This window comes from Megalopta genalis, chromosome 7, assembly GCF_051020955.1.
Source record: "Megalopta genalis isolate 19385.01 chromosome 7, iyMegGena1_principal, whole genome shotgun sequence".
In the NCBI taxonomy this organism is placed as follows: Eukaryota; Metazoa; Arthropoda; class Insecta; order Hymenoptera; family Halictidae; genus Megalopta; species Megalopta genalis.
This window is the reverse complement of record NC_135019.1, coordinates 3,657,333-3,670,847: the sequence shown is the minus strand read 5'-3', so window position 1 is coordinate 3,670,847 and position 13,515 is coordinate 3,657,333. Positions and strand designations below refer to the sequence as shown.

At 35.7% G+C, this 13,515-nt stretch overlaps 1 protein-coding gene across 15 annotated transcripts in view; it reads right to left on the bottom strand.

Annotated features, from left to right (window-relative positions):
• LOC117229184 (ELAV-like protein 1) overlaps positions 1-13,515 on the bottom strand; it is a 134,613-nt gene that overhangs the window by 35,384 nt on the left and 85,714 nt on the right. For all 15 annotated transcript variants that reach the window (XM_076523613.1, XM_076523612.1, XM_076523611.1 and 12 more), the window contains exons 2-3: positions 10,909-11,144; positions 3,132-3,235 (exon numbers count right to left, since the gene is read on the bottom strand). In XM_076523613.1, the coding sequence (XP_076379728.1) occupies positions 3,132-3,235; positions 10,909-11,104 (300 nt within the window). In that variant the 5' untranslated portion in view covers positions 11,105-11,144. The remainder of the gene's footprint in view (positions 1-3,131; positions 3,236-10,908; positions 11,145-13,515) is intronic.

Genomic DNA, 13,515 nt, shown 5'->3' with positions numbered 1-13,515 from the left:
TTTTGCAGTAATTTTGCTGTAATTATGCAGTAATTTTGCAGTAATTTTACAGTAATTTTGCTGTAATTATGCAGTAATTTTGCAGTAATTCTACCCTCTAGTCCGATCACAGTAATTTTACAGTAATTTTGCAGTAATTCTACCTTCTAGTCCGATTACAGTAATTTTGCAGTAATTTAGCAGCAATTTTGCAGTAATTTTACGGTAATTTTACAGTAATTTTGCTGTAATTTTGCAGTGATTTTGCAGCAATTTTGCAGTAATTTTGACGCTGATTCGCACTCGAAAAACTGGACAATGCGAGGAAGAGGAGACGCGATTATTCGAGCCTCGCGGCTCGTTTTTATAGTTGTTGAGAATCGGTAATTATAAAAACAAGGCATGCAAAACTCAAATTAATCGTATCTTCTCTTCCGAAATTGTCCATTTCTGCGCACAATCCGAGCGTCAGTTAGAGAGACATTGCTGTACACTGAATTCTCCCTAATCGACTCTCAAATTGTGCACGAAAATGGACCCTTTGAAAAGAAAACTATAAGAAATTACTATAAAACTATAAAAATGAGTCGCAAAGCTCGAATAATCGTATCTCCTCTTCCCAAATTGTCCATTTTTTTGGACAATCGCAGCGTCAATTAGGGGGACATTACTGTATTTAGTTCGAGAAACCGGGACAACGCGCGCGGTCTATTTCGAGTAGAAACAGTTGGCAATAAGCGATCCGCGTTCGACTCGAGTAGAATCGGTCCGTAATAGGCGGACCGCGGAGGAGAGAATCGCGGCGTTACAACTCTAGACAGAATTAGATTAGTCTCGAGTAGAAACAGCGCGCTATAAACAAACCGTCCGCGTTCGGTTCGAATAGAATCGGCCGTCATCGGCGGCGCGTAAACTTCGAACAAACGCGCGCGAAACCGCCCGAGAGAGAGAGAGAGAGAGAGAGAGAGAGAGAGAGAGAGAGAGAGTATCGCGGTGACAGACGAATGGAGAAGAATCGGGCCGAATCGCGCGTTAACGTTCGCGTTCGAAATAGAAAACGATACGCCGAGCCGACCTCGCGGTCGCGATTATCGAACGCCGCACAGTGGGCCGGATCGAAGATTTTAGTGACTTTTTGAGAAAAACCTAATTTTCTCGTATCGATGTCCAGTGAATTTTTATCGCTTGCTAAATGTCCATTACCCTCGAAAGTGGAAATATTAGTAAAAATGATCGTAAATTGTAACAGATGCGACAATTTAAAGTTGAACATTTCGAACGCTACATTCGACGCTAAAAAGTATGCTTCTTTTCCTCGCAATGTCCCGACGAACCTAATTAATTTCTTCCTTTGCTTTCTATTTTAACATTAGGAGGCAATACTTCTCGTTAGGAAACAGTAGCTTGAATTAAGATTATCGTATCCTATGTATGAAAAATATGATGTTCAATAAAATAGAAAAAGTGTAAAAATTCTTTACATTCGACAAGGAACATCTTTTGACACCCAAGGAATCACGGTTTCGGACAAACAGAATACTTTCAGGATACTTTCCTCTAGGTAATTCTGTACAAGTTACATACCAAGACGAACGAGATTGCAAATTATTACGTTTTAAAGGTATCGACGTTACGTTACTTCGAGATTCAAGATATCGAAGATAATCTCTCTGTGTTCCAGTCGATATTACAGCACGCTTCTTCGTCAGTAAATCGACAGATATTTAAAATGTTTAATTATTCCATACAACATGAAAAATATAAGTAAACGAAACAAACTTTGTAACATTACAATACTAACGTACCTGGAATTACCAGTGGGTCCTCGTAACCAGCGCGGGTGCAATAAAGTACGCGTCCCAGAAAAAGTTCTCTGTACGCGTTGTACGTAGTTGGTAAATTTCAACAGTTCGAACTTTTGATAAAACGTAGAGCACGTTAATTAATCTTACCATCTTGTTATTGTTTCAATAAATCTGCAGCTTCAGGATTTAATGCATACAGAGACCTTTTTCTGGGACGCGTACTTTATTGCACCCACACTGGTTACGAGGACCCGCTAGTAATTCCAGGTACGTTACCATTGTAATGTTACAAATACTTTATAACATTATATTTAAACAATTTTGTTTTTCACAAAAGATGTCAATGAAAATTAATTAAAAATTATCGTTTAACAAATGCAAAAAGAAATTTAATTATCTATAGCTGGACAATATATTATTATATTATATTATATTATATTATATTATATTATATTATTATATTATATTATATTATATTATATTATATTATATTATATTATATTATATTATATTATATTATATTATATTATATTATATTATATTATATTATTATATTATATTATATTATATTATATTATATTATATTATATTATATTATTATATTATATTATATTATATTATATTATATTATATTATATTATATTATATTATATTATATTATATTATTATATTATATTATATTATATTATATTATATTATATTATATTATATTATATTATATTATATTATATTATTATATTACTTGTTATATTAATTATATTATATTATTATTATATAACAAAATATTTTGGCGAAAATTTCATTGCGATATCTTCGACGGTTCAAAAGTTATAACAGAATGTCACTGAATTTCTCGATCCAGCCCCCACTGTGCGCCGGTTGCCGCTCTCCTCGAAACATTAAAATACGAAGCCCCGTCCCACGCGCCCCGCCGCCAATATTCGCTGCGGCGCGACGCGGCGTTTTGGCCACGCGACCAACTTTCCGGGACAACTCTTTTCCACGCAGGTGCGATAACTGTCGCGCGAGTCGCGCGCTCGCTGAAATATCGCCGAGCCAGCGCGCCAAGCCGGTTTCTATTATTGCGACACGCGCAACCCCCCGCGCGCGCGGCCCGCGGCAGAACGCAACCCCCCCGAGCCATCGCGGAAATCGTTAGCGTCGCGGATCGAAAACGCGGCTCGCGGCCGCCGTTATATACAATGTTGCGCAAACGTCGAACGCGGAGCCAATTCCTGCAAAAACTCTTCGGGGAGGACCGTTTGTTTCTTCGGCGAGAACGATCGCCGGACACGATTAACACTCTCGCACTCACACACACACACATATACGTACGCATATACGTACCTTGATCGTTTTATTCTGCAGACGGAGGCCGTTGAGCGTGTTGATCGCCTTCTCGGCATCCTCCGGCCGATGATAGTTGACGAAACCGTAACCCAGGCTTTGTCCTGTAACACGAAAATCACGGAGAAACGGTCAGGAGATCGTCGGTTGGATGATTCGAACGTACGAGATCGCTACACGATCGCGTGCAACGATTTATTATCGATCGTTTTCGCGGCTCGAATACATTCTTCGGGCACGCAGCTGTTATTACGGTTTATGGTTCATCATACTGTTCAACCTAATTCCGTTTCTATTATTGTTTGGTGGTTTTTTGGCATATGCTTTTGTGCTCGGCGAGATCTGTCGGCCTGTTGTGTCAAGGTTAGGATACACTTTTTCGTATTCTTGTTCTTACTTTGTGTTGTGTGCGATGTATTATGCATTTATATGTTATTTATACATTATATATTTTATATATTATTTATACATTATACATTATTATATATTATATATTTTATATATTGTATATATTATTTATATATTATACATTATATATTTATTCATTATACATTATATATTTATGCACTATATAATTATATATTATATATTTTATATATTGTATATATTATTTATACATTATACATTATATATTTATACACTATATAATTATATATAATATATTTTATATATTGTATATATTATTTATACATTATACATTTATATATTTATATATTTTATATAGTATATATATTTATACATTTATATATTTATATATTTTATATAGTATATATATTTATACATTTTATATATTATATATATTTATTATACATATGTTATATGTATATGTTATATGTTTATATGCGTGTATTTATACGTATGTACAAATCCAACTAATTTCGATATTTTTCTCTTTTTCGTCCCGTTTTCTTTTTCCTTTCTCTCTCTTTATTTGTACTCACGCGATTGCTATATAAAATCACTCTATTCGTTATTAATTTTTCCATAACAAATGGTTTTTTTACTCTATACAAGAATCTGTTATTATTATTATTATTATTATTATTATTATGAAACACGACGTTACGGTTCCTCGTACGCGACGCAACGAAGGGTGCAAGGGGAACGGCAAGAGGAAAACTCGTAAACAGCGTAAACGCGCCACTTACGGCGGGCATAAATAATGAACGGTGAACGAATCTGTCGAGCTTCTCTATCGACTCGCTAGAATTCAAACAAACAGACTCGCGGGGAAACGCTGCGATTTCAAGCGAGCGCTTGCTAAGAAGATCGAACACGGCTATAACAAATCTCTTTTCGGCGACGGCACCCTTGAAAACGCCAATGTTTTGTCGACGTTCCGCGCGTCGCGGTGTTGGGACTGAATGGAAAAAGTTGTGCCAAAAACAACATAAATTTTCAAGGTTAAATGACACGTTCGTACTACATGCTCTCTCTCTCTCTCTCTCTCTCTCTCTCTCTCTCTCTCTCTCTCTCTGTTTTTCCCTTGTTCTACCAAACGTTTCAGCATCAACGTAAAAGTGCTATCAAAAGTCTCGTTGCTGTCAAAAGTTCTTTGATTTCTGCACAACTATTTCATTCGCAGAATGTTCCAACGTTTTTGCGACGCAACCGCAAAAGGGAATTCTGCGTGAAAAGATGAGAGAGTCGTTGCACAGATAACTTTGTATTCGAAAAAGAGACAATCGAATTCGATTCGAAATTTCGTTTCGAATCGTTTCTATTTCTCTAATTCTATATTTCTCTCTCTCTCTCTTCCTTTATTTCTCTAATTCTCTATTTCTCTCTCTTCCTCTGTCTCTATCTCTCTTTCTCTATTTCTCTAATTCTATAGTTCTATATTCGATTCGAAATTTCGTTTCGAATCGTTTCTATTTCCCTAATTCTATATTTCTCTAATTCTATATTTCTCCCTCTCTCGCTTTCTTTATTTCTCTAATTCTATATTTCTCTCTCTCTCTCTCTTCCTTTATTTCTCTAATTCTCTATTTCTCTCTCTTCCTCTGTCTCTATCTCTCTTTCTCTATTTCTCTAATTCTATAGTTCTATATTCGATTCGAAATTTCGTTTCGAATCGTTCTATTTCCCTAATTCTATATTTCTCTAATTCTATATTTCTCCCTCTCTCGCTTTCTTTATTTCTCTAATTCTATATTTCTCTCTCTCTCTCTCTTCCTTTATTTCTCTAATTCTCTATTTCTCTCTCTTCCTCTGTCTCTATCTCTCTTTCTCTATATCTCTAATTCTATAGTTCTCTCTCTCTCTTCCTCAATTTCTCTCTTTTTCTACTTCTCTATTTTTCTATTTTTCTCTTCTTTTTTCTCTATTTCTCTTATTCTCTATTTCTCTTCCCCCTTTCTCTATTTCTCTCTTCCTCTTCTTCTCTATTTATCTTCCCCCTTTCTCTATTTCTCTCTTCCTCTTCTTCTTTATTTCTCTAATTTCTTTCTATATCTCTCTCTGTTTCCTCTTCTGTTTCTCTTGCTCTCTCTCTCTCTTCCTCTGTCTCTATTTCTCTAATTCTATAGAATTCTACATTCGATTCGAAATTTCGTTTCGAATTCGATTTCTCTTTTCCGAATACAAAGTTATCTGTGCAACGACTCTCATATCTTTTCTCAATTTCCGGGAGCTTTCGGGCTTCCGGGAGCTTCGCGCCGCGAATATCGGGACACCGTGTACGCGGCGGTCGACGGGCGCCGCGGCGCTGCCGCCGTCCATTCATCTGTAGTATCCGAGCCGAAAGAAAGCCGTTTCCTCGGTGTTGGTACAGAGAACGAGTGTACGGCCCTGAGATCGCGGCTTCGGGCGGCGAGGTCGAATATAAAGAGCGGCGATGCCTGAAACCAAACGAAACGACGCCCCCGCTACTCGCCCGCTAGAAATAGCGTCGCGACGTTCGCGAGCACGTGCGCGTCTCTATCCCTCTCCCTCTCTCTTCCTCTCTCTCTTTATCCTCTTCTCTTTCTCGCCGTGTTTAGAGCCGTTGGGAATTTTCGCCGGCGGCGTTCGCGCACAGGATTACGACGAAAGGGGCTCTCTCTCTCTCTTTCTCTGTTTCTCTAATTCTATATTTCTCTCGAGAGAGATCTCTCTCTCCTTTTCTCGCTCTCGCTTTATTTCTCTCGCCCTTTTTCTCTATTTCTCTAATTCTGTATTTCTATCTCTCTCTTTCTGTATTTCTATTGCTCTCTGTTCCTTTGTTTTTATTTTTCTCTATTTCTCTAATTCTGTATTTCTATCTCTCTCTTGCTCCCTCTTCCTTTATTTCCCTATTTCTCTAATTCTATATTTCTCTCTCTTGTTCTCTATTTCTCTAATTCTATATTTCTCTCTCTCTTTTTCTCTATTTCTCTAATTCTATATTTCTCTCTCTCTATCTCTCTGGCTCTCTCTTCCTACATTTCTCTAATTCTATGTTTCTCTCTCTCTCTCTCTCTCTATTTCTCTGGCTCTCTCTTCCTTTATTTCTCTTTCTCCGTTTCTCTATTTCTATATTTTTCTCGCTCTCTTCCTCTACTTCTCTCTCTTTTTCTATTTCTTCCGCTCTCTCTTCCTCAATTTCTCTCTTTTTCTTTTTCTCTATTTATTTCTATTTCTCTTATTCTCTACTCCTCTTCCCTCTTTCTCTTTTTCTATTTCACTTATTCTCTATTCCTCTTCCCTCTGTCTCTTTTTCTATTCCTCTTACCTCTTTCTCTTTCTCTATTTCTCTCGCTTTCTCTTCCCCTATTTCTCTCTACCTCTTTTTCTTTATTTCTCTAATTTCTTTCTATATTTCTCTCTGTTTCCTCTTCTGTTTATTTTGCTCTCTCTCTCTCTCTCTCTTCCTCTATTTCTCTCTCTCTCTCTCTTCCTCTATTTCTCTCTCTCTCTCTCTCTCTCTCTTCCTCTATTTCTCTCTCTCTCTCTCTTTCTCTCTCTCTCTCTCTCTCTCTCTCTCTTTCTCTCTCTGCGAGTTTCTGGACCCCGCGGAGCCCGATACCCGGTGAAAAAGCTCGGAGAACGAACACAACATTGCGCAATCCTTCGTTGCGTTACTCGACGTCAACCGCACGCGCATGAACGAAGTGTTCCAGCTCGATAAAAGCAGCTCGGTATACTAAAATGATGTTTCACCGTAATTTTATATATATTTATTTATTGATTTATTTATTTATCTATATTTCAATATTATTATTATTATTATTATTTACTTTCAATATCGGAAGAACCGTGACGGATTTGCTCTTTTCATTCGAAACCATAAATGGCAAGATCGATTTACTATATAATTTACTATGTACTATATAATATTATATTATATATGCTATATACTGTGTATAATATTATATTATATATGCTATATACTATATAATATTATATTATATATGCTATATACTATATAATATTATATTACATATACTATACATTTCTCGCGATAAATGTACAAAAATCCGCAGTCTAGTAATAACCATAACAAATGACAACAATTAATAGGACTCTCGCTACGATAGAAAAACGCAGAATAAAGAAGCACGATACCCGGAGTTAAAAAATCATTATCGGACCTTGAATACCGTGGAGCCTGGGTCTAATCAAATTATTGCCATAATTAATTAACGAATCCATTATACCGTAATATCCAGCAGTCGTTCCAATCGTTGGCAGACATTACGCAACCGAGAGCCACGCCTTTCTTTTCCGATCGACTCGGCTTCAGTTCTGGAGCAATGGTACGAAACGACGCGTATTCCCCGAGGAAAAGAAAAGAAAAGAAAAGAAATGGAAAGAAAAGAAAAGAAAAGAAATGGAAAGGAAAGAAAAGAAAAGAAAAGAAAAGAAAAGAAAAGAAAAGAAAAGAAAAGAAAAGAAAAGAAAAGAAAAGAAAAGAAAAGAAAAGATATGTTCGAAATAGTCGATGAAATCACGTTTCGTCCCCGGGTCTGCTGGCCGGGACTCGTCGGTAAGGCGAACCTAGCAGACCCTGCCTTAGACGCGCGCGACTCGCCGATATCAGTCGATTCCTTGTTTATTGCTTCATCGAGGTAATCGTACGTCAAGAAATCCGATCGGGCGATCATCGTTCGCGGACGGTTAAGCTAATCCAACGATTCCTGTTTTCGAGAATGTTTTTGCCCAACGTTTGGTCCACCGTGCTCTCTCTCTCTCTCTCTCTCTCTCTCTCTGCGTCCAGATTATTTGCATGGATCTTCATCGAACGAACCTGTGCGTCTTCTCCCGTTGTCACGAGAGCTGGAACTGTTTCGTCCCGATAAACAATTCCGTTAAAACATTCGTTGTCTCTTGGTGCGTGTTTATTGTCGTATTTTATGCTTATGCTTGCGCGGCAATTTTCGCTCACATGCTCTCTCTCTCTCTCTCTCTCTCTCTCTCGACAGTTTCATTATTTCATCCGCGAACTTGTCCACGCTGGAACTCGATTTGGCAATTGTTTAAAGCGTTTCGTCTCCGGGTCTGCTAGCGGGACTCGTCGGTAAGGCGAATCTAACAGAACCTGCCTTAGACGCGACCGTCTTCCTTTCCTTTCTCTTTTCTTTCCTTGTTCTTTATCTTTTTTTGTTTATTTTCCTTGTTCTTTATCTCTATTTTGTTTATTTTTCTTTTATTTTCCTTATTCTTTATCTTTTTTTATTTATTTCTCTCTTCTTTTCCTTATTCCTTATATTTTTTATTTATTTCTCTCTAGTTTTCCTTATAATCCTTATATTTTTTATTTATTTTTCTGTTCTTTTCTTCATTCCTTATTCTTTCAGATTTATTTTTCTTTTCTTTTCTTCATTCCTTATTCTTTCTGTTTTCTTTTTCTTTTCTTTTCTTCATCCCTTATTCTTTCTGATTTATTTTTCTTTTCCTTCCTTCATTCCTTATTCTTTCTGTTTTATTTTTCTTTTCCTTTCTTCATTCCTTATTCTTTCCGATTTATTTTTCTTTTCTTTTCTTTTTATATTTTTCTCTTCTTTCTTTTCCTTATTCCTTATTTTTTCTTTCCATATTTTTCTTTCTTCTCTTCTCCCCATTCCTCATCTTTCTCTCCTTTTATATTTTTCTTTCCCTTATTCCTTATCCTTATCCTTTCCATATTTTTCCTTCTTTCGTTTTCCTTATTCCTTATCTTTTCTTTATTAATTCTCCCCTTCTTTCCTCTTGACATAACCTTTCTTTTCCATTTCTTTCCATCTTCATTCCATTCCATTTTCTCTCTCCTCTCGTCCTCCGATCGTTCGTTCGATTCTACCACCGACATCGTTTACCATTTTCGCCCCTGATATCCCAGCGACCGAGCGTCGCTGTTTAAAAACGCGACGCATCGACGCGAGCGATTTTTCAAATCGCGCGATTCCCGTCGAGTCGACGGCGACTGCGACGTTGACGGCGACGTTGACGGTGAGAGCGACGCCGGCAATGACAGCGACACAGCTCCCGACCATCTGGCATCGACAGGTGTCCATTGGCACAACGGCCCGATCCTCCCGTGTCCATCAATTTCGCAAGCACGAGCGTCGACGAGCTTTCGAGAGACGACGGCTCCACGGCTCCAGAGATTCGGCTCCAGAGATACCCTAACAGCTGTGATGCCCTAACAGCGAACGAAGGGTCGCGGCCCGGAGGGACACGACCGCCTGGTCCACGGAGATGGATAAATCAAGCTCGAGTGCCGGGTGCTCGCGATAAGTATTGATTCGCGGACGGAACAGCCGATCGCGGATAACGCGAACGTGTACCAGACCGACTTGGTAAATTATTTTTACCGATTTTTATAAGAGATAATATTTTATTTCGCGTTGTTTACATTTTCGTTTTTCCTACGTGTTAACTTCTTTAATGGCGAAGCGGTTCTTCCAGGAATGAAGGAGTTAAATCTATTTTCACGAGAAACGCGAGATTTGACTCGATTTTTTAATCGATTTGACTCGATTTTTGATTCGAGTTTTGACTCAATTTTTGATTCGAGCTTCGAGTCGATTTTTGATTCGAGTTTTGACTCCATTTTTTATTCGAGTTTTGACTCGATTTAACCAGTTTTTACTCGATTTCACTCGATTTAACTTGATTTTTGACTCGATTTGACTTGATTTTTGACTCGATTTGACTCAATTTTTGACTCGATTTGACTCGATTGTTTATTCTAGTTTTGACTCAATTTAACCAGATCCTACTGGATTTCACTCGATTTTATTAGATTTTACTTGATTTTTGACTCGGTTTGACTGAATTTTTGACTCGATTTGACTCGATTTTTTAATAGATTTGACTCAATTTCTAATTCGAGTTTTGGACTCGGCTTTTGATTCGATTTAACCAACTTTTACTCGATTTCACTCGATTTGATTAGATTTGACTTGATTTTTTATTTGATTTGACTTAATTTTCGACTCGATTTGACTTGATTTTTTAATAGATTTGACTCGATTTTTTATTCTATTCTTGGACTCGATTTAACCAGTTTTTACTGAGTTTCACTCGATTTGATTAGATTTGACTCAATCTGACTAGATTTGATTAGATTTGACTCGATTTGACTCGATTTGACTCGATTTGACTCGATTTGATTAAATTTGAATCAATTTGATTAGATTTGACTCGATTTGATTAGATATGACTCAATTTGATTAGATTCGACTCGATTTGACTTGACTCCACCCAATTTGATTACATTTGACTCGTTCTTTGACTCGATTTAACCTCGACTCGATTCGATTTGACTCGACTCGACGCGATTCGACTCGCGGAAAATTCTGAAAGCGGGACGCGTGAAAACGAAAAGGAAACTTACCAGTGAGTTTGTCGCGGATCAGCTTGCAGCTCTCCACCTCGCCGATACTCGAGAATAGCGAGCGGATCTCATCCTGTGTCATGCTCTGGGGCAGGTAATTTACAATGAGATTCGTCTTGGACTCTTCCTGCGGGGCCTGTCCGAGGGTGGATCCACCGTTTTGTTGCACGATCGTGTCCATTCCGTTCGACATCATTGCACTCTCCTACCGGCACCTCTCTAACTACGTACGAAATCTGAAACGGATAGAAACGGGCAAACGTGTATTACGGTGCTAAAAACGTGTCCGAAAATTCGAAGTCGTTCGATTTCACTGTCCTGCAACCGCTCTCGTCGACGTAACCGCGAACGAAGATAATCGAACCCGCTAAATTTCGGTAGATTGGAATTGCTTCGATAACGGGACCGAACGGAAGGTCGCGCAGCAGCATATAATTCATCGGGTCACAGGTGAAGAGAGTAACGGATCAAATTGCATTCGACGCGCGCGTTATCGAATTATTCGAATAAAAGTCTCTCTAGATAGAAATTTATTTAGATAGAAGTTTATTCGAATAGAAGTTTATTCGAATAGAAGTTTAGTCGAATAGAAATTTATTCGAATAGAAATTTATCTAGATAAAAATTTATTCGAATAGAAATTTATCTAGATAAAAATTTATTGGAATAGAAATTTATTCGAATAGAAATTTATCTAGATAAAAATTTATTCGAATAGAAATTTATCTAGATAAAAATTTATTGGAATAGAAATTTATTCGAATAGAAATTTATCTAGATAAAAATTTATTCGAATAGAAATTTATCTAGATAAAAATTTATTGGAATAGAAATTTATTCGAATAGAAATTTATCTAGATAAAAATTTATTCGAATAGAAATTTATCTAGATAAAAATTTATTGGAATAGAAATTTATTCGAATAGAAATTTATCTAGATAAAAATTTATTCGAATAGAAATTTATCTAGATAAAAATTTATTGGAATAGAAATTTATTCGAATAGAAATTTATCTAGATAAAAATTTATTGGAATAGAAATTTATTCGACTAGAATTGTATTCGACGCTGTCGAATATTTGATCGAATACAAATTTATGCAGATAGAAATATATTCGAATAAAATTGTATTCATCGTTGTCGAATATTTAATCGAATAAAAATTTATACAGATCGAAATTTATTCGAATAAAATTGCATTCATCGCTGTCGAACATTTAATCGAATAAAAATTGATCTAGATACAAATTTGTCTGAATTAAAATTGTATTCGACTAAGAATTTATTCGTACAGGAATTCGTACGGAAAATAATTGATTTAAATAAAAATGATATAATATAAAGTGCTTTTCCATAGTTTATCGTTTCATTTATTCTCGAATTACTCGAACAAAGAAACTCTCGAATCATTCGAACGAAGTCTCGAATCATTCGACTAAACACAGATAGAACAATGATTATGACGAACAGTTCATTTAACGAATAAATAAATAAATAAATAAATAAATAAATAAATAAATAAATAAATAAATAAATAAATAAATAAATAAATAAATAAATAAATAAATAAATAAATAAATAAATAAATAAATAAATAAATAAATAAATAAATAAATAAATAAATAAATAAATAAATAAATAAATAAATAAATAAATAAATAAATAAATAAATAAATAAATAAATAAATAAATAAATAAATAAATAAATAAATAAATAAATAAATAAATAAATAAATAAATAAATAAATAAATAAATAAATAAATAAATAAATAAATAAATAAATAAATAAATAAATAAATAAATAAATAAATAAATAAATAAATAAATAAATAAATAAATAAATAAATAAATAAATAAATAAATAAATAAATAAATAAATAAATAAATAAATAAATAAATAAATAAATAAATAAATAAATAAATAAATAAATAAATAAATAAATAAATAAATAAATAAATAAATAAATAAATAAATAAATAAATAAATAAATAAATAAATAAATAAATAAATAAATAAATAAATAAATAAATAAATAAATAAATAGAATAATCGACGAGGGGAACGACGAACAGTGCGAATAAAATATTCGACTAAAACGAGAAGCGCCCCGTTCGAACGAATTATCTCGGATAAATATTTATTCGAGGCAATCCGGAATAAAGCCGAACCGCGGCGTGTAAACACCGTTGCGGCGAGAGAATGTTCGAAGGACGGAAAAAACGTCTGCCGAACCAAAACAGTGTCGCCGATGCACAAGACTCTGGAACGACGGGAAGAGAAAGAGAATGCGAGAGTAGAAAGAGGAGAAAGCGCGACAGTAGAAATACGAAAGTCGGGAACAGGATAATCCATGGTTTTTGCGATCCTGTACTGTAGAGAGAGGAACGACGGGAGCGCGCGCGTGGCAACAGCAGTTTTTCCATCGCGAAACAAAAATATTGTGAATATACAGCGCTTCGTTTGTTCGGGCGTGCCGCGGATCCCGTTCGATCGGAGGAAGAATTCGTTCGCGCGAGACTTCCTTCGTGTCGATGCTCGTGTAACGACCCAAAAATTCCGCCCCCTTTCCCGTATAAATCACATCCCCAAAATTTCCGGACATTAT